This window comes from Schistosoma haematobium, chromosome ZW (assembly GCF_000699445.3).
Source record: "Schistosoma haematobium chromosome ZW, whole genome shotgun sequence".
Classification (NCBI taxonomy): Eukaryota; Metazoa; Platyhelminthes; class Trematoda; order Strigeidida; family Schistosomatidae; genus Schistosoma; species Schistosoma haematobium.
The window spans coordinates 46,947,447-46,970,140 of NC_067195.1; the positions used below are offsets into that span (position 1 = coordinate 46,947,447).

The 22,694-nt window shown below is 32.9% G+C and overlaps 1 protein-coding gene across 1 annotated transcript; it reads left to right on the plus strand.

Annotated features, from left to right (window-relative positions):
* Positions 1-5,089: 5,089 nt before the first annotated feature.
* On the plus strand, positions 5,090-22,198 carry TEAD1_4 (Transcriptional enhancer factor TEF-1; the record flags this gene model as incomplete). The annotated part of the gene is made up of 8 exons (XM_012939557.3): positions 5,090-5,333; positions 10,873-11,148; positions 13,543-13,682; positions 15,228-15,383; positions 15,864-15,922; positions 17,992-18,082; positions 21,110-21,256; positions 21,784-22,198. The coding sequence occupies 8 exons, from the start codon at positions 5,090-5,092 to the stop codon at positions 21,889-21,891; spliced, it is 1,221 nt and encodes a 406-aa protein (XP_012795011.1). The 3' UTR covers positions 21,892-22,198.
* Positions 22,199-22,694: the final 496 nt, after the last annotated feature.

A 22,694-nucleotide genomic window follows, 5' to 3' on the forward strand; every position in this document is an offset into this window, starting at 1 on the left:
AAGGTTCATCGAATTCCTGATGGTACTTCGTTTACCGAGTTGTGGAGGATCCGTTCATCTAGGATGTTTAAAGGTCAAAGAGCTTGAGATTGCCAAGCGTAAGATTTTATTGATTGTTCAGAAAGAAGTGTACGGAGAATTACTTAGTGAATTTAAAAACAGCAGTAAAGTAGTAAGCCATGGTGATCTGAAAGGTTTATCGTTGATAATGCTTGATGGGTTACTCTGCGTTGGAGGTCGACTAAGATACTCAGATTTCCCAAGTGCTTTTAAATATCCAGTAATTTTACCCAGTCGACACTTAGTGACGGAAATGATAATTAGACATTGTCATAAAGAACAAGGACACATAGGAAGATCATTAGAAAAAGGGTATGGATATTTGTTTACTTGTTTGCAAACATGGGCAGTACATATTGAAATGATGTGTAGTTTGATTACTGATTCATTTTTAATGGCTCTATTACGTTTTATTGGAAGAAGAAGGAAACCTCCAGAGATTTACTGTGACAGTGCGTCAAGCTTCGTGGGGACAGTTTCTGAGTTAAGCAAGTTTGTGCAGCAGTCGAATCAGAAGATAAACATTGAATTGTCAGCGAGGCCCCCATCCAACAGCATGGGTGGAGTTTGGGGAAGAGTGATTAGATCTATATCACGACTGTTATTGTTGATAACCAGAGAACAGGTGAAGCAGGTCTCCTTGAAGCTTTGGAGTAGTCTTTGTTGTTATTAATGTAGTTAGGTCGAGTAGGCGTACTGTTGTAAGTCCTACTCGTTCCTATAGTGTAATATGTTATATAATGAACCATGACCGTAGGCATCAAGGTAGCTTGTGTGGTATGGAGGGATTTTGGGGGCCGGTGTAAGATCCATTTTGAAGGTTTTGTGTGTTGGTGAAAATCCCTCCATGTATATACTTGTACTTTGTTCCTATTGATCCCCTTAGTTGTACATTGTTGTATTTTGGTTACATTTGAATTGTTAATACTTGTATTTTTTATTATAGTTTTGTTTTTATTACGCATTCACTAAGTTTGTGTTTCTTCCTGAACTGCATCTGTGTTGTTTTACTTGACACTTGTTCTTGGCGGTAGCCATATTGATTTGTTCCTCCTGTTGTGTGTGATCTATCCAGTCAGGATAGAATAACGTTCATTTGTTGTAACTGGTAATTTTTCCTCATCTTCTATGAACTTCTTTATTTATTGTAATTTAGATTTGATTGATTGAACAATCATTGGTTGAATAGCCGGGTGGTAATATTTGTTTAGGTAACGATTTACATTTAAATTTATGATGAATTATAGAACCGCTATTTACCCGATTACTTGTTTTAATTTCGACGGGAAAGGGCGCGTGTCTGAAGTCCCCGGTCGGCTATTCTTCAACATCCAAACCGTAGTTTGGATTTTACACTGAGAACATACTTGTTTAATTGTCCCGAAACGAAAAAAAACAAACTTTGTGCTCAAGAATCTCACCTAACCGCAACGGACCTGTATCCGTAGTAGCGATAGGTTTTTCAGTTGGTAAAAACGGTCTTAGGAAAACCTGTAAAGCATTCTTTAGTATCTCTCGCATGCAATCTCTTTGCTAAAGACGAAGTCGAAAAGTAGAGATAATACGTCTGTGAGTTCAAGAATAAATCTAGAATGAAACTGAATAGCACCAACCCATGACCTGAGTTCTGAAATATTCGAAGGTGACGATGCTCGAATCAGTGGAACAAAGCGACACATGTTAGGTCTGAAATCCTTAGTGTCTACAGTATAGCCTAATCAGTTGATAGAATTAAGTTGAAATTAGCACTTTGATGAATTTACAACCACATCTGTCTCACAGAAACGCATAGAAAACTTAGAAGGATATTCATTATCCAACTTAGTATTTTCAGTATAAACTACGACATAATCCTGATATGATTCAACGACGTCAAGACGGATGATGATTTCATTTATAACATGGAACATTGCAGGGGAAAAGTTTATTCCGAACAATATTGATTTGTATCTGAACAGTTCGAATGATCTACTCATCAAAGATGATTTATCAGAGATTTCATCCGATGGATTCTACAAATACTCATCTCTTAGGTCAATTTTAGAAAAATACCATGATCCCCGTAATTTATATAGAATACCTTTAGTTTCTCCAGTGGTACAATTCTGTTACAGTGGCCGAGTACTTAGTGTCAGGTGGTTATCACCATAAATTCTAAGTGTTTTTAGTCCGCCTTTAATGAATTCATGATGTGAGTAACCCAACGATTCAACTGCAATTATTATCTCTTTTCCAACCAATTTATCTTATTTTCTAGAGCCTCTATTAGACCATATGGAAATAGTCTACGCCTCAAAAAGGTAACCCCTTCTTTTGTTCTGAGTGTACTGGGTGAATTTTCAAACTACTCATGGCCTTCGAACATTGCAAAACCAGATCTTTGATCAAAGCGCCGTCAGAAGAATTAGTACAAAAATGCGTACGTATAGCAATCTTAGGCCCTGTAACCCAAGCACAGATGAGCCTTACTATTTATGAAAGGAGTATTGAAACAAATGTCCCTTTCTTCTCCTAGTGGAATAATAATGATTGTACTAATGGAGGATAACTGATGGCCGGCGTTGCCGGTAATCGCACTACTACCACTACACCAATATCAGTAATGTAGTGAGCTGAAATGCTATCTTCCTTGAATTTATGTTAAAGACACCAAACGTCAAAACATTCTACATAATCTTCCACTTCTCGAGGAGATTCGATGGTAAGCCTTCCTTTCAAGTTACTTGAATCCGTTCGAATTGTGACGCTAGATGTGAATTTGGAATAATATAAAGAAGTAGTGCTAATCGTAATAAGTCTAGAACTTTAGCAAGACCCAATCAAGAACTCGAATTCAGAGTAAGTACTTTGAAACTGTATTGTATTATTATGATAGGCTCAAACGGAAAATAAAACAGTTATGTGTGAGTGTATTGGTTACTCACTGCGGGAACCGTCAAGTCAAAGTCTACATCGAAGATGATTTCAGAGCTCCAAGCGATTTGGGTGTTACTAACGTAACTCCATTGTACTTATCAACATGAGAAAAATAATGTAGAAATGTTTAGGGTTCAGTGTAAAATTAAACTTAAGGGTATTTCACCTGACACGTGTACAAGGCTGCAAACCACAAATTCAAACCCTTCTAAAGGGATGTCAATACTTAAATTACGTTTTTAGGCTAATAAAGATATATAACTAGACACAATAGGCGTGAATACGCTACACTTTTCATGCAGATTAGTTTTAGCTTAACATGTAGATGACTGGTTACTGGATGTATAGCATATTTTTGGTATCAGAAATGTCGATAAGTAAAAACTGTACAGCTTTTTGTTGTACACTGAAAACAATACATGCTCAGCCTCACAATTAAACAATAAAGCCGTTGTATGACTCGATGGCAGGTGACAGTCATCATAACTTCATTGATTTTTGTATGTGTCCGTGCAATTTACTGTAGTCCTTTACCTAAGTTCATTTTCCATATATATGAGCACTCCTGCACACACCTGGTATCTGCTAATTCTACTGAATGTATGGCTGTATAAGCTCACTAGGCAACCAACACAGTTATGATAGTAATCAGTGATATAACGCTCCATGAATAAATGAAACTGGGTATTGCAGGGAGTTGTTGTCCCAAAATGTTTAAGTTTTTAACTGCTACTATAGTATGAAGTATTTACTTGATCAGTGTCTACAGTGAGTTTGTAGAATTATGGTCTACTATGACATTAGTACTGCTCTAATAATAGACCTAATCCTAAAATTGTAGATTTGTCATGATGTAACTGCCTAATCCATAAGATCTTACGTGGAAGTCACACCATCGACTACACCAACTCACTGTATCGTATCAATTACCAATGCATGATGTAGAACAAGGTTAGGCTAGAGAAGGAACAATATATTTAATATGGATAGAAGATATAAGGTAACATTCAGCAGGGACCACGCCTGCATGGCCGAGCCATGCCATTCGATCAACTCCAATTCACTCAATTCATTGTTCTCGCCTTTTCCATCGTTAGGTATTTCTCCGCGTTAAATACTGAATATCTATTTTCCGAGTAGTCTTGTGTTCAGCTTTGAAGATTGTGTGTTTATGGCCCAATGCCACTACAAGTTCATTCTATATATGTCTGAAAGTTTGAGTGGGAGTTACTAAACCTAAAGACACACTAGCACTCGAATCCTGACTACTTATGTGTTGAACAGTTATGGGCTTCATCAAACCTTCTTTACGAAAATACTATCCTTATCTGACTAAAACCAGCTAGAAAACCATTGTGAACCAACAAACATCGTTGGACACTTGTTATATTTTAACTTGAGGAACTTTACTTGTGTGCACTTACCAACTCAACAGTAATCAAGTTTAGGAAATAAAAATTATCGTTTGCTCGCTTCCATCTATTCACGTTGCCGAGATCTTTTTGAGTATATTCCTAATATCATAGAGTGCTGGATAGTGTGAGAAAATTTTAGCTATCTCGGTTGTAAATTTCTGGGTACTGACGTAGTTAAAGTTCCGTGGTCAAGATTTTCTTTAAGAATTCCAAAAAAGGAAATCAGAACCAAGTACCGATGAATACGTGTCCGTCGCTTAGTTAACGATATTTTAGACATTTGTTCACTCTTTCAAATGAATTCCGATAAACGTACTTGTTCATGATATAGTCTGTTGAGATTGAGTCGGATGATCACGAGGAACAGAATCTGGCTATTATTTGATAATCATGAGTTCGTCTTGATCTATGAAGTACATGCCGATAGTTTTTCAGCGTATGCGCTTGCACACTAGCTCATTGATTGTGGTGACACTGTCCGGATTCAGTATTAAGGGATGTATACATAGAATATTTCATCTGGTCAGCTTACCACTAATAAAACTGCCACCCATCAGAGAGCAACATCGCAGCCATCCACATTCTTTTAAATAGTTTCAAGTCAAACTTCTTCAAATACGTCGTGTTTTGTTTTAATTCTTAGGCTACAAGGTTACATTGTGCGCAGATACGAGAAAAACAAGCAAAGTTTGTCCGCTATGATTAAAAGTGGTGATTTTATCGAAAGACTAAATCGACAAAACCATGAAAATTCCAAAGCCATCGATTATAAAACGTATGACTATGACTTAGAGGAGGATGAAGAGGACCAAGAAACGAAGGATGACTCGAAAGACAGTGTTTGGTCACCAGAAATCGAGCAAAGTTTTCGTGAAGCTTTGATTATTTATCCACCTTGTGGTAGAAGAAAAATTATTATTTCGGATGAAGGAAAAATGTTTGGTAATTCTTATTGTGTGTATTCAGTTTGTTATTGTGAGTGGGAATCTATTTCTTGCATATTTTTAAACATGCACACCAGTTACGAGTCAATGTGTATTGACTCATAACGTCTGAATTACTTTTCAAAAGTGATTCCAAAATATTTACTAAACCCACTGCTTGTCTTTATTTCATCATTAGTTGGCGTATGATGCCTATAGCAATATATTGCTACTTATAAATAGCATTATATACTGTCATTTTAAACACAAGCTTTTAGTGTCACTGTGTATTTAACTATATACGAAATTTGTTAGTTACTTGCCAAGCGCAAGGTTTGTGGCTTCTAAATTCTGTATAAAACTTAAAGCATGACGCTGGATGGCTTGTCTATTTCCAGAACCCACATTTAAACCACGCAGGTAATTTTTAACTGTATCACGTTGTTTCTAAAGTATAAATACACCAGGTTCGTGACGCATTTTCAATTTCAACTCGTTTTGCCTCCCATTCTGTTTTATATATCTGGACACCCTTACAACTCATGGATATTTTCGTATTCCTAGTTCTACATGTTTTGATATAACATCAATATAGGACTTGTTTAATAACACTAGTTACATTATAGATACAAATGTATATACCATAAGACTACAAAAGCTATGTTACACAGGGTATTGTTTTAACATTAGTTTGAATGCATCTATGAAAGGAGTTTAGTTTGCTGAGAGCTGTTGTAAATGTCGATAACTGGGTGTAAAATAACTTTTTATGTGTTTTCAAACTACTGTGCTAGGCTCTCAGGAGTTTTTATTACGTAAGACAAAAAAATTGGATTGTGTTAAACACAAAATCAACAAGCAGTCGGGAAATTTTCATCTGAACATCAGGTATAGGTTGACACGTGTATGAAGGCTTAGCTTAGACATGTTCTACGAATGTCGTCCCAGTGAATTCCACGTCGTACATTATTTGCCGACTCTGGGACTGGTTGAAAAAAGCGGAGAGGTGGTCAGTATATGACATGGTGTCGTGGTATGAAAGAAAGCTTCAAAGGGCTGGCTTGTATTGGTCCTTCACGATTCCCTGACTGGGGTCCGAGAGATTGTGCTACACTGGCTAGAGACGTTATCAGATATGGCTCAGAACAGAAGCCAGTGGCGATCCTGCTGTAACCCTCTTTTACTTTCTTCGTAAAAAGTGGTTGTGTCTCCCTTAACTGAAAGATTTCTTCTGGTTGTATCTTCCCGTTCCCCCATTATTAATAATAAATGGTCGCTCTGGTTGTCAGAAGGGGCATCGGCCTCGTAACTTCCGAAGGAATTCGGCTTTCATCATGAGGCGTCATAGTTCTTCTAAAAGAAGACCTGACTCCCAGGGCAGAGTTTAGAAGGTTTGAATAATTTTTTCTGGTTAGCGTTTTTTTAGCGAGTTGGTTTTCTACGGGATGGGGACGCTAACTCCATGCCAACCCTCCCCCTTTATCCGGGCTTGGGACCGGCAGTAGCCCCCGGAGGGACTCCAGGCAGAGTTGTTCCCCCATTATTACTATTATTATTATCTTTTTCTTTCATGCTCCTTACATTTTTTTCCTTGTCTTTAAGTTTTCATCGTTTTGTGTGGCGCATATATATTTGGTGCCCTCTTGTACCAATATTTATGTCCAGTGCTTCCAGGTTTTCCATGGTGGTCTAGCTTCAACTGACTCATGATCTTAACCATTGAAATTACTACAATCTCCACAAAAAAGAACCCATCCAATATTTATGTGTTCAAATAAATAAATAAATAAAAATAAGGCTTGGCTGCAAGCGGCATGGGTTCCCCAAAATCCTATGAATCCGTGTCGTTTTTCTCTTTATAGACATTCATGTGTTTAGGTTACTTGGTATTGGGAATCCCAAACTTCATACTTTCTGTTCTATCAATGTAACTGCTTTGGCAGATATCTGCTTCATCATGATACATATGTTCATCCTTAATCACCCTCTTATGTATAAGTATGTCAATATCTGTAATAACTCTGATTTCCAAATATTTTAGGTTGTAAGCAGTTGATGAGAACCTAACGAAATAAAATGAATCCATATTATTCTGCACCAATCTTTGGTCTTGCTCTCTTTGAGATAACAAAGGGAACCATGTGTATGAAATGTTCATTCTTTGTTTTAGCCTTCATGCCTATATATATAAGGAATATATCAGTAAAATGAGAAAACTTTATGGATAGTATACTTTATTTTTAATGGATTACAAGTATTTCATGGCATAAGTACTTTGTTCACCATACATTTATATGGAAATCACCTAAAATAAACTAGTAACGGCCTTATTTGAAAGTTCACTTTCTTTGTCTTAGTTAAAAGAAAGTACCAAACTTTAAACACAGATTCAGTTCAACCCGATGGTAGCTTATGGCATGTTGTAACAGAGTAACTGGTTCGTTTTCTTAATTTATTTGATAGTTTATTCCTATCTTACAATATATATCCGTAAGTAATAAGTTCACATCTTGAATGACTTAGTTTTCTATCCTACATGGTTTCTGACTATATTTAAGAACGTAAGAGCTTGATAGTTTTTATTAATCGGCATACGTACTTCATGTCCAGACCACCACAATCAATGACAATTCTCTAACTAATCAACCGATTTACATATAACCGCGTATCTAACTTCAACATGATTCAAAAATATGTGAGTCTTGTTATACGATAAAATATACATCTTATCAGCAACATAAAATCATCGAGACGAATACCGGAGAAGTGGAAGTAGTCTATATATATATTCTAGGTAAATTATAATTTACTATGTTGAACTCCCTGTGGGTTCCCTAGAGTGTACTAATGAAAAAATCAGATGATAAGAAGAAAATAGATGTCAAGTGCCCTTTTTTCATTATAATTTTGGTGATACCAGCCCATAATGAATGCTATCGATAAGTTCAGTCTCATTTGAAACTTTAAGTACTTTAATACTATTTAAATTATTCGTAAATAGAATTTGAAATTTCAATGGTTGAGATCATGAGTCAGTTGGAGCTAGACTACCATGTAAAACCTGGAAGCACTGGACGACCATTTCTTCTTATTGTGGGATTCCTCAGTAGTGTGCATCCACGATCCCGCCTCGCAAGATTCGAACCGAGGACGTACTGGTCTCGCGCGCAAGCACTTAACCACTAGACCACTGAGCCGGCATTTAACGGTGTTAATGTCTAACTTCAACTAATCCACGAAATTGAGCGACACATCCACCATTGTCATCAGTGAGTTACTATCTCACAACAGACCTGGTTGAACTCCGTTGGTCACGTCTTCCCACTAGAATTCCAGGATATACCTCTTGAAACCAGTCACTAGTGATCATCTTAGAATAATTCATTTACTTAACTTATATTTATCTTTTATCTCATTTATTTTGGTTACTTTCCTCTTTCATGAAATTTTAAACAAAATCTAATTTTATTTCAACATCACACTTTCTTATTGTAGGCAATAAAATAAACTCAATGTGTTTCTGAATTATTTTCTTATAACATAGGCTGGATAATATTTTTTTGTCGAACCAGACTGTATGTACAACTTGCTTGTTTGATCTCTTGTACCTATATTGGTTAACTCAACAACAACAACACAAAACTCTTTGTTCACTAGTAATATATTTATAACTATAACGTTTTTCTTTAATTTCGACTATTTGGTCGACTTGTCATCAAAATTGTTTTGTTTGTTTGTGTGTGTATGTGTATGTGCATGGTTCTTCTGCAGATAAAGTTTCATATTTCATTGCTAACAGGTTTTGAGTTAACATGAAGAGTGTGGACAAACAGATAAATTATTGATTTACAGAAAGAGAACAAAGCTCAAACAATTTTATAAATCTGTTGATCGTTTCTTCCCATTTAATATATTTTACAGTATATATAATTAAACAAACAACAAAGCTCCCAAATGACTAATTACATAATTGTTAATCTTATTTTATTTACTTATTTCTTTCTAAATAAATAAATGTCTATAAATCTATTCTTTTATTTTTGATATAATCAATCAAATGTTATATCGGTGTTTTAGTGGTGTTAATTTACTAATGACTATTTTACTATTAACCTTTTGTGGATAGGCTGGATGACGTGGTTAATAGTGGAATCCAAGATGCGCATTTTATCCTATTTGAGACTTGATCCTACTGTTAGCTACCATTCATTTTCGATTATAATGTTTGTGACTGAGAGCAATATCTAGGCAATCCATAAAGGATGTATATTGTCAATAAGAAGCTGATCAACTGTAATCATAGCCGTCAATGGAAAGATTCAAACAACCAATATAAGACGGATTTGTAAGCACCAGTTTATTGGTGTACAATATAGATATTGCTTTTTGTATTAGGTTGCTTCAAAAATTTTATTCATGTAACATGACTATTTGATGATTTCAAAAGACAAGTTAAGCGAAGAAATATTTGTTTGTTTCTTCAATTAGTCTGGAAAATGAAAATGAAAACTAAGTTGAATTTTCATAATCACTTAATTATTATAAGCAGTTACATTAGAGTAGGAATATTAGTTGGAATTGAATGTAATTATAAATGTTTTTGTTATCTGTGAAATTAATGACAAGTAATTAGTAGAACGAGTGTGATGAAAATGAAGTAACAAGATCATCGAACAGGGTGCGTAAGATCTGATTTAGAAATTAAATTGCTAATAAAATCAAAGTTCAAGAGATTCTAAAAGAAGAAATATTTTAAGACATGTGATAGTATCTAAAAAGAAGACCGGGTTAGATTTAGAGGCAGTATAAACTTTTTCTGTATACAAAAGTTAGATTCTTTTGGCTTTTATTGTATATAAGAGTCAAATTCAGGAACCATAGAATAAACGCTGAAGTTTTATCTATATGCTGATCAGTATCAACTAGATAAACATAATAATTAACTGGTTATGAAAATTCAACTTAGCTTTAATTTTTATTCTCCAAACGTCATATAACTAATAGGTCATTATATTATTGCATGTTCTGGTTTTATCAGACCTATTTAGTTTGTAAACATTCATATCTTTAATTAGATACAGATATATTATCTGTTTATTCACTAGACTGTGTTATCTTTGTTTATAACCTTCTTTGCTTTTGTATTTACATTGAGCACTAGTATGATCCATCTACTTTATGGTTTTGTTGTATAAATATAATGAATAAATTATGTAAGAAGACTATGTTCATTTGATCACCTATGTTATCTCAGAAATTAGTTAGTTATCTTTTCTTCAGTGATGCGGAATTTACTAAAGTACGCTTTATTTACACACCATTCAGTAAGATTTCAGCTAACAATATTTTACACATAACTTTGTTCCCAATTTTTATATACGACTGAACTCTTGAACATTGTTGTTTAAACCTTTATTACCGTAGGTCACTTAATATTTATTATTCATTATTTTAACGTACTGTATTTCGTTCAATCGTATTTTCTTAGTGTTCACTAATTTGTAGTTTTTATTGTCATCTAAATATACGCTTATCTTTTCTATTTTGCTAAAATACAGGACGAAATGAATTAATTGCACGATATATCAAGCTTAGAACGGGCAAAACTAGGACAAGAAAACAAGTATCAAGTCATATTCAAGTGTTAGCACGTCGACGATCAAAAGAATCAGCTGAATATTCATTCGATGATATTTATGATTCAGATTTATGTGGTTTCTCCCCATCTACAGATATTCATGAAGATACTGAGCAATCAAATTTTAATGTGGGAAATTCGAATTCTAAACTAGAAACGAATACATCATTTAGTGTTGAGACATTTTTATCACAAGGTAAATTAACTTCTTGTTTCTACGGTTTATTCATTTCCCGGATTTTGATAATTAATTAGATTTGGGGACTTAAATAATATGTCACATAAACTAAAATCTCTTTACATCATGGATGTAGATCGGAAATTTTGCAAAGCGTTGAATGTCAATCGGTTATTTTATTCTTTTCTGGAAATTTTCAACAGCGGGCACCCAGTACTCCATAGAGGACTAAACGCAAGACTTTCAGGTTTCGTGTTTAACACGAGACTTTTAGTACGCTACATCAAAACTCAATGGTTCAGCGTAATTCGTTTCACGGAATTATATAAATCATATCCATAACGACCGATAATATCCATATCACCGCCACAGTTGTTGAATTTCATCTGTCACAGTATGTCACGAGAAGTTCAAGAATCCATTTTGAATTTGATCATTAGTGAACAAATTATTATTTTAAAGGTATAGGATTCTGAATGCTTTTAATTCTGAATTTAGTTCACATCAGAAACTAGGTTTATAAATTCAAACCCCTACATATATATACTTTCACTTGATTTTACAAAGTATGCTAGAGAAATAAGTTTAGTTAAACCAGCAACATGATTGACTCAATACTGGCTGTGGAAAACTCAGAATAGTTTTAAGATCAACTAACTTAGATAAAAAGATTAGCTTTTTAACATTTTTGAGCACTTGTGATATCAATTGTACTTTACATTCAGTCATAAATTCAAATTGAATCTGTAATAAATATAAACCAATAAAGCCATCGAATAACAGTTTACAGAATATCACTAATAGTCTTTAAAATTATTCAAAGGTATAATAGATTTGTTACTGATTTGTTCTGATTTGAATAAGATAAAATCTAAGTCATACTACATGCTCCCAAGATTTTCATTTCAATATAGACTACACGTTATTACAATAAGATTTTTTCAAGCTGTACTCATTGTTGAAAACAAAAATCAATACTGCTTTACATCATAAGAACCTTTCAAGGTCCCACACGAACGCTGATCAGGTAATCTGAATCTACCAGCAAGGCTTAGATCATCAGTCAATTACTTCATTGAGTGAAACCATATCTATTTTCTGGCTACACCTAGCCTTCTTTAAGTTTGCTTTTACATCAGAAAGCATCTTTGGCTGAAGTAGACGGTAGCTGGGTCCACGTCACAAATTTCCTAACCATCTCAGTCAGTGAAAATTTAAAACCCTTCCAGCTGATTTCCTACCTTTACCCAATACCGTTTACCTAACCTGAATGTTTTTCACTCAGCCATTCCACAAAACGTGAGCAATGCTTTGAAGATACCTATGATCAAAAACCTCCATTCTAAGTATTTCTTCTGTCTTCTTAGATCATGTTTCACAATCATAAAGTAATCCATAGTCAATATGCTTTAGGTTGCTGAAATAAATCTTCTGGGAAAATAATATGCCAAAAATAAGTAGTTGTCCTTAACTTCTGAAATCTTGTTTCAAACACTTGAATTTATCACTTTTTGTTCAAAACTTGTTTACCCCATTTACTTCAACCTGAGACTAAAAGAGGTTGATTGTGGATAAACGATTACTTAAAAATGTCAGTGACTGTGGTTATGCATATTTCTGCTGTTAGTAAACACCGTAAACGGTACTGCTAATGTCAACTGTTGCTGTTATAATACGTTCGTTGAATGAAAAAAAAACCCATAAAATTCAGATTATTTTATAAATTAGGTCTGTTTTGCACTGTTTCTTAATAAAAATCTAAAAATGATCTGACTACTAGTTAGTAGTATAAAGTTTAGTTGTAAAGTTTTATCTGATGCTATTTTGGTAGTCCACTAGCATTCTATTGTGACTAAGTGAAGATATAGTGGGCATATAAAATTTCGTACATTTCATTTTCAAAACACCGTCCAATCTGTTTCATTTGTGGTGGGTGTAAGATTGTTCCTCTTTGAAGCCAAATCACTAGTGAGCACAATTATAAGAACTAAATACTTTAATAAGTGCTAGACAGTAGGTTTTGGGCTCGATTCACTCTTTCATGGTTGTGGATGAATACTGCAAAGAAGTCCAATACTAGGACGACACTGCCGTCCAGTGCTTTCAGGTTTTCAGTGGTTATCTAAGTTTGATTGATTCGTGATTTCAATGAAACTTTAATAAGTATTTTCTTCCAACTAGGAAAATTCCATTTTACAACAAAACTATGTTATAAGCTATTTCTAAAATTTCACAAAACGATATGTAAAGATAATTTGAAAAATGTGAAATATTTAAGAAATTCATAATTCAGTTGCTCATTATGAACAATATCGTAGAAAATAACTTCATTGATATTTTTGTCGAAAGTTAAATAACTCTCATTATATTCCATCATTTTGTTTTAATTTATTTTACAAAACCAACTTCCAGTCACTCCTCCTGAATATACAGATTTGAGAAAATTAAATATTCTTAATAAATCAAGTATTATTCAAACGGAAGAAATACACCTTATGTATTATGATTTATACATGTGTAATTCTGCTCAGGCTCATCATTCTACGAATGAAGTAAGAATTATTTATTACATTTATTTACATAGATTATTGTATCTAAGAGATTTTTTCACTTATTACCAATGACATTTTTTCTGTGAATATTTGATAAAAGATCGAATTGATTGTATTTCGACATTTCTAGTATATGATATATTATGGCTGTGTTTCCTACTAGTCAGCGTTTTTTTATAGCAAGGTTGGTTTCTACAGGAAGGGGTTGCTGACCCCATGCCCAACTCCCCTTTTTTACCGAGGCTTGGGACCTGCAGTAACTCTAGAAAAGCCACAGGCGAAGTTTACTGTGTTTAATATTCATATTTTCATAAAATGAGTCGACGAGTGATAAACAAATCAACACTTAAGTAAAAACCGATGCGAAATATAGTCATAGCAGTGAATCTTTATAGCTATTTATCATTTTAACGGATCAAATAATGAACAACCGTTTTTATACATCAGCTTTTCCTGTATAGATATTAATTTAACGAACCCTGTTCTGTTTATCCACCGTTTTGAAGTGATAACGTGAAATGATGGATTTTTACATGTTTCCTATAGTACTAAATCTTTCATATAGATATATATACTACTGATTAGTACTGAACTCTTCGATTCATTAAAATCCTTCCCATTTAAGGAAAATAAATGAAACAATAAACTCGATTGTTTATCAGTTGTTATGAGCCTATTGGGACAACTTGTTGGCAAAATTTTTGTTAACAACAAATCCTATCATTCAAAACTTTTATTATGGTACCATGGTGTCTTTAAGAGGTATCGGTTGTATATAGACTTTTATATTTATTTTATATTTCTGTACTTTAGTTACCAAATCGTAAACAAAGTTAGGATTCAGGCCATTTAGTCCTTATTATTTTTGTTGATTAGGTATGTGTTCTGGTCACTAATTCGCGTTAGAAAAAATCCTCGATAACACTGAAACAGAGTTCCAGGAATGTTTTTAAAGAGTATCTGTAACTTAAGAAAAACTTATGTGCTGCAATCTGATATGGTGCCTTTAAACTTTTTACATTTTAATTAGTAGTCTTACATTGGCATGCGGGATAATCAGAAAGGTTTTATTACTATGGGTAGTTTTAGATCTTGCTAAATGCTTTTGTTTTACATCACTTACCAACCTTAGTTAGACAGACATCAGAAACGAGGAAGCACCAGATAGCTGTCCACATTCATCTCACTAAGACCTGAATCCAGAACTTCTAGGCCTCGCGCAGAACGCCAGGCCTCTAAATTATTGGGCTAGCATCCAATAGATTGTACTTATAACTCCAATAAATTTGTGAAATGTCCATTCAGTGTTCTATTGTTTTTAATGATAGTCTAATTTAGCTCGGTCTTTGTTGTAAAACAAAAAGAAATATTTTTTTATTCACTATGTTGCCAGTAACTTTTATTAATGCTTCTTTTGAATTCTGTGATACTTCAATAGTTTTGAATTACAGGTATTTATCAAATTGAAAATTATCCAATACAGGAATGTAACCAAATTTTAAAAATGAAGTCAATTGTTTTAATTTATTTATTATCTTCTTTTAGCAAGCTTTGATTATACTTAACTCATCCTCACAAATTAGTGTAGTTCACTCCCAAATGGATTCAAATCAATCTGATATTATACCTCAACATATTGATATAAATTGGCCACATATTCTTAGAAATCAACCTGAAAAATGTTTCATTATGAATTTAAGGGTGAGTTTCATGTTTCTTAGACTTATTTATAACTATCTACAATAAATCATGTTACTAAAATGTTTGCAGTTTAGAATGAAGATTCTAAAAGTGTTATGTTTTCTGGGCTGGGTGGTCTATACTTAGAGCCATGATCCTATGATTAAATCTTTTAATTTTTATTCACCAAGTGATAGGTTTGAACCCTTCTGCATCTACTTTGGTTTGAGTAGTCAAATAGAATCACTAACCCTTGAACTTACAGTATGGCTCGAAACCAAATATATGAGTTAGTACGTGGTAAATAAGTTTAGAATACACAACAACAAGCATCCAGAACATAAAACGTCTTCAAAAATGAAGGAATCTATTTAGAGAAAAATGAATGAAAACATTATTATGCTATTGTTTGAAGATTCTTAATTATTGTTACCATTGAAAATGTAATAAATCCAAAAAATGTATATAATCCTTATATTGTATTGACTAATTAATTTACAGATTGATTTACCAGATGCTAACCATTTGATGTGTAATCCATTTTTATCCACAACTATTATGTAAGTTATTATTTTGTTTAAATTTGTCGCTATGATTTTCTCGTCTTTTTAAAAAATAATCTAACAAATAAATGTACAAATGTTAGTACACTTTAGTATTTGCTGAAAAATTCCCATTATATTAAAACACAATTATATGAACGAAGAATATTCTTTCCAATGAATTTCTCATCAGGTTCTATAATTCATAAATCCAAATTGATAATCCATAAAATTGGCCAGATTTAAAGCAGAGTACATCATTTAAAATTGTAATATATGAATCAAGAATTGTTGTTTGTCATATAAAATCAAATCATATTGTTAATGTTGGGGTTGACTAATACAGTGTTAACCTGAATCAGTTTATAAGTGAAATGAAATTGTGAGATAAATAATCAGATTAAATATGGTCAACATGGGGTGAAAGAATAATGTAATTTAAACGGTTGAGATCATGAGTCAATTGAAGCTAGACCACCATGGAAAACCTAGAAGCACTGGACGGCCGTTTCGTCCTATTGTGGGACTCCTCAGCAGTGCCCATCCATGGCCTCGCCGCGCGGGATTCGAACCCAGGACCTATCAGTCCTGCAAAACTCTGGCTTTTTAATCCGAATAGCAATTGTCTCAGCCGTTTGCAAGATTCTCAGCCTGACAGAATTAAGTTGACTGCTGTTAACATGATATATTATTGCGAAAGATTGCTCCACATTGGCTGTATGTCCCGTCTGAATTAAATGGGTTAAAATGGAGCTGTTAACCGTTTGGACTACACCTTTGCTTAACCACATTGGGAGGTTATTAATTCATTTTCACGGATAAATTAATACATATCAGATAACTGATGATTTCCAGTTTGATTTTTGTTTTTCTTTATTGTTGGTTACACCAGTTCGTTACAATTTTGTTGCATGAGAAAAATATAAGAATATAGAATGAATATGCACAGTTTCTCTTTTAAACTATGACTTTTAATTTAGTTTGGAATGGTTTGAATTATCCCGTCATTGATATTTTGACGAAGTTTAGATCAGTTTTAGTTGGTGTGTATGCAGCCTATGCAGATTGACTTAATTTGTCTAACTTCAATCAATCCACAATATTTCACGATCATATTTCGTTGTCTTCGGTAGTTGCTTTTCTCATACCCGATACCGTTGAATTTCGTCAACCACGACTTCTTACTAGAATGAATGTCATAAAGCATAAATAATTATTTTTTTTATTTTAAGAAAATGTTAAATGTTATTGGTAATAAATTTCATTTTTAGTATTGATAATGCATTTAACCGGTGATATTTTGTTCTTAAAGATTGTTATTATTTGATTTATGTTTAGCCGTGATATTTTTTAATGAAAAAACATATCTCCGACTAATCTAACAATGCTAATTTGAGACATTTAAAATATTTAAAACAATCTGTCTTATAAATTTTGCTATTATTGTAAGAATATAGAGTTCATGTAAAGAATGTGATGTGTTTGTGGAATACATTTCGAACAGTTTGATCATACATATACCTGTTAAGATATTAGCATATGAAAACTGAAAAAGGCCAATTAAACTTAAGGTGATAATTGTAAATAAAGGAATGACGGTAATGCAGTACAATAAGGGAAGAATTAGAAGTTGTCACATTGTAAGCCTTAAAATGGGTTGAAAATCACCAGGACAGATTCAAGGTTAGGATATTGTCTTTATACGCATAAAGGAGATTTGAGTTTTCTAATGGCCAAAACTTCTATAAACTTAAAAATTCACTCTTTACAATTTCTGTATGAAGCTTTCAAGACCGTTTTAAGGTCGATCCTATGACCTGCTTCACTTACTTGCTTTCTTTCAAGAAGCATTTATTTAATAGACCTTGATATTGGTTTTGAAATATAAATGTTTTGACAAATATTTGACCAGTTTGTTTGAATTATATTTATCTCAGGTAAAAGTCACATTTTTCACATCAACTCCATCTCATTACTCTAGGTAATACTTAAAGCAATTTATAAGTGACTTATAATTATTAACTTATTTGTTTTGATGATAAAATCGTATGTTTTTCTTTTTATTCTCGTACTGTTGTATTAAATAGATTCAAGAGTATTTGCTCTAGAAAAAAATCTCTGAAATTATCTACAAAAATTTTCACATTTAACCAACTTATCACAGAGACAGAAACTAATGTAAGTTTATGCCAGTTAATTTACGATAATTAAAAATAATCTGTTTTTATTACACTTTATCAAGTTCTCTTTTCTCAGATAAGCGTTTAAATGAATTCAATTGCCTAGTGGATAATACGTTGATTTTTAAATGAAAATTATTGGGTTTGAATTCACATGCGAACACCAACGCTAGAACTCTGAGATATTCGAGTGATAAGTCTTGAATATGAAGAAATCCATGTTTTTATTTCCACTGCTAGCTGAGATCCATTTGTATTTATTATAAGCAGAGATAGATGGTGGCTAGCAGTGGAATTCAGGACGCGCGCTTCGTTCTGTTCGGGACTCGTCAGCTGGATTTGCCTGCATCCCAGAGTTGATTTTCACTTCGAGACTCGAATCTAGTACCGTTCTCTTCAAACGCAATCGCGTTACCCACTTAGCTACTGAGTCCAGATAGCCACTAGCTTGTAAAGTGAGGTGAAGCTTTAATTCATTTTAGTATTGGCAGATACATCCAGCTGATGGGTCCTAAATAGGATGAAACGCGCGTCCTGTATTTCACGGCTAACCCGTATCTGTTTCTATTTATAATGCTTGTGATATCAGGCAATATCGAGGAAATCCGCACACGATGCACATATGCCAATATGAGACTGATCAATTTCAATCCTTAACATAAATAGGAAGACTCAAACAACCAATATGAAAATTAACATCCATATTTACGTTTTGTTTGTGTTATATAAACATGTAATTTTATGTTGTAAATTATTTCAACATCATCTCTGCTATGTTTAATGAATTATGACATCACCTTGAACCGGCAAATGAAACGAAAATCAGCAACTCAACAACTGGACAAACTAGGCTATTTCTCTTCACTCCAGTCGTGCTAACTAGAGGAAGAAGACCAGATTCAGTTAAGAAAATGTATAATTCGACAAGCAGCCTGGAAGAACAAATATTAAGCACATAACTCATGCATGATATATACAATGTAAAGACGTCCTTGAAAAGCGTCACACAATAGTATACTAAAAGCGAAAACAGACCGATGACGTTTGAAGTCCCTCCACGTGCGACGTAAATTAGAAGCAAATAAATCAATCATTTATATGCACGTTGAATAAGAGGAAATTATACTAAGAATAAAATAGTTAACTTTCAAACCGCTTTCTTGTATCTGTCTTCTCTATTGTGCTTATCATTTACTTGCTCGTGTATTCTATACAAATTTAAACTATATAGACAACATTTAAATAAGTATATATTGATAAACCCTATCTTTAAAAGGTTTCTAATTTCTTTTTGATTCTGAGCTCGCATAAAAATGACTATAACAGGAAATGCATTCGTTTTTGTCTAATGGCATCTCATCGATCAAACATTGTGTCATAAATTTGACTTGCAAAAGCTGTTAAATATTTACACTAATTAATAAGCAAAATCATGTTTGTCTAATCCGTAGTGCTGATCAAATTCTATTGGTTAAGTTGCAATCTAGTCCCTAGTTCAAGTGACTCAACATTCCATGTACTATATTTAGGTCCTAACTGGTTCTTGATTGCCTTCTATCACTTAGCTCATCGAACGTTTACTTTCCCATCTTAAACAGAATTAAGAGAACAAAAACGACAATACCGATGATCCTTTAAAAAACGATCAAATATACGTTTTGTCGTATCCAGGTACTATGGCTGAGTTGATGACCGTACAACACAAACGACGTTATTACAGAAATATATTAATATGTGTAGGTACAAGGAACAGAGCACGACCACTTCTGAATAGGCCAGCCCATGACGTGCAATTAATTGATGTGCATTAGTTATCCTTGGCCCTGACGAGGATCGGTGAACTGTTCGACACTAAGAGACCCAAATACCGGACGATTTGGCTAGAGCTCAATGACATTTCACTATCCCTACAAGATATTTGCAAATTAAAATAAATTGAACACTAAAATATAATATATAAAGACTAAATGATTTTCATAAATTAGTGAAACTACTTACATAAATAAATCTCCATAGAAACAAACTAAAGATCTTTTGCTATTTTTTTAATATGCTGATCTAATTAAGGAATACAAAAAATCATAACAGTGTGTCACTGTCACATTGTTCAACACTTCTGAGCAGATTAATATCTAACTAAAGAGGAAATGTTACTAGGTAGTAGTAGACCAGTAGTTGATTATGTTGTGGTGTGTGCTAATGAAGTCGACAGATATAATTAGTATATATCATCAATCCAAAGTGAAATTCCTGGAGGCAGAAGGTTAAAAAGATCTAAGGAAAGAAAATGAGAACAGTGAATGATTGCTGTGGATATAAAGGAACATTGAAGTCTGAGACGATTAATTGACATTTTGCAAATGAAATATTCACTGTATCGTTCACAGATTTTACTATGTTCTGTAATTTTGTACTCAATTACATTCGATTGTTTCCACTTGTGTTCTCGTTCACTACAATGTATATATCATAATATCATAAATATATTGAAAACTATATTGTTTGATTATATTAATAATTCTATAGATTTATTTAGTGTAAGGTAGGACTTGTGATAAGTTATGATTTTTATGGATTATTCTGTTTCACTTTTTAAGGTTAATAAAATTCTTGTTCCATTATGATTAACCCAATAAAAGTCAACGAATTTTAATTCCTTCTTTGAAAATCGTAGTTAACCGTTTAAATGTAGGTGACTTCAGTAGTTTCATCAGTAATATTTGTGTTTTATGATAAATTTTTTCAAGTTTTACTGAATAAGTATCACTGAAATTTAGAAAAAAAGTAGTCAATTTAATTTTTATATGAAGTGATCTGAATTCAAACGAATAATTTGAGAGTAGTTGGATGCCAAATTAATGAATCACATTATGTAGGCAATTTCATATTCAACATTAATGACATAATAAGATGATTTGTTAAGTACACAGTTCGTTTGCGAATTATACTATTCATATCCGATCATTTTGATATTTGATTATTTCACTGAAAAAGCTTCTTCTGAAATTTCACTTTCCATTTTTAGTTAAAATTACTGGAAAATAACCAAGAAAAGATTTATATTAGTCAACGAAAATTGGAATCATATCTTACAGAATTATTGACAAATCTTTCAAAATTAGATTCTGAAGAACTTATAAATTTGGCTTTGGAAAGTACATATTTATTACAGGTAATGTATAAAAATGAATTTATGTACATATAAATTAATTGAAAGAGTTTTAAAGAGACTAGTTCAACTCATCAGTCGGATTTATAACAGACTAATCTCAGTTATGGTACGATTGACCATTAAAAACTGAGGGTCTCGTGTCCGATTCCCGGTAAGGGTATGCACTTTTGAGTAGTCCTGTATTAGAATGAAATAACTGTCTAGATTTTCACGAACCAGAATGTTTACGCCTGTTAACATGCCTTAATATAATAGTTGACGAATTAACGAGTTGATGTCATGTCTTGTTGTGGTCACTTCCAGCTTTCTTCACACTATCATTATAAATTGTGTATTATTTTAATTCATATTTTAAATATTCATAACAAAACAAAATCGAATTCGGAATAAAGAGTTTCTGAATATGTTTATTATCAATAGTTCTAAAATTCAATATAAGTTAATTTAATCTGACTTCTTTTTAACTTTTCTATAATTACTTACTTTAATTTCAAGATATTATTTTTCTTTTATTCATCAACTTTTAGCTTGTATATGATGATGAAACTAATTGTCCAATGATTGGATTTATTATACTATTAAACATGTCAAGAGTTGATCATATGAAACCACATCAAATAATTTGTTTTTCATAATTTCATTTCATTTTCTTTTCTTTAACACTTTCCCTTGTAGTGTAATGTATTCTTCTTTTTATTTATTACAAACTGTAATACATCTGTCAATCTTATGTATCGTTTTCATTTAACCATAAAATTTTATATTAACATATCGTTTCTCTTGAATTATCTGCTAATCTTTAAATCAATTTATAATATTACATTTAATCATAATGGTTTTATTTATTTATCCATGAAATTACATCTTTATTATTTAAGTTTACTTTCGTGCTATATATAAATCAACAGAATTATTAACAAATATATTTGCTTCTTTTGTTCGAAATTACCTATTATGACTTGTTCTAAAACAATAATGACGAATGTGAATGATGAATGATGAAAGTTTTACATAATAGCCTTCGCATTGCTATAATGTTCTTACTGAATTTAAGTCACTTTGATGTTTTAAAATTAGGGGATTCTTCATTCAGATCGGTTTCCTAAGCAAGTTTTCCTTGATCGGAGATTTTCGTTGTAACGTGTGGACTGCAGGTTTTGATAAGCAGCGTTTTATCGATCGGATTAGTGACACGTAAACACGTAATGAACGACTTAGAGTCCCGATTGGCCCTGCTTCCCTGTCTAGCCCAGCCAGTTGAGTCCAGAACACAAGTCACAGCCTCTGAGATATGAATCATTGTATTTCAGACATACTCTGCTTATATACCAACCAAACAAACCACATCGTACCACAAAATAGAAAACAATATTTAACAAGTGAAATAAATATCGACCAATAGGAAATGTCCATTTAACGTCCAAGGACACCATTCGAC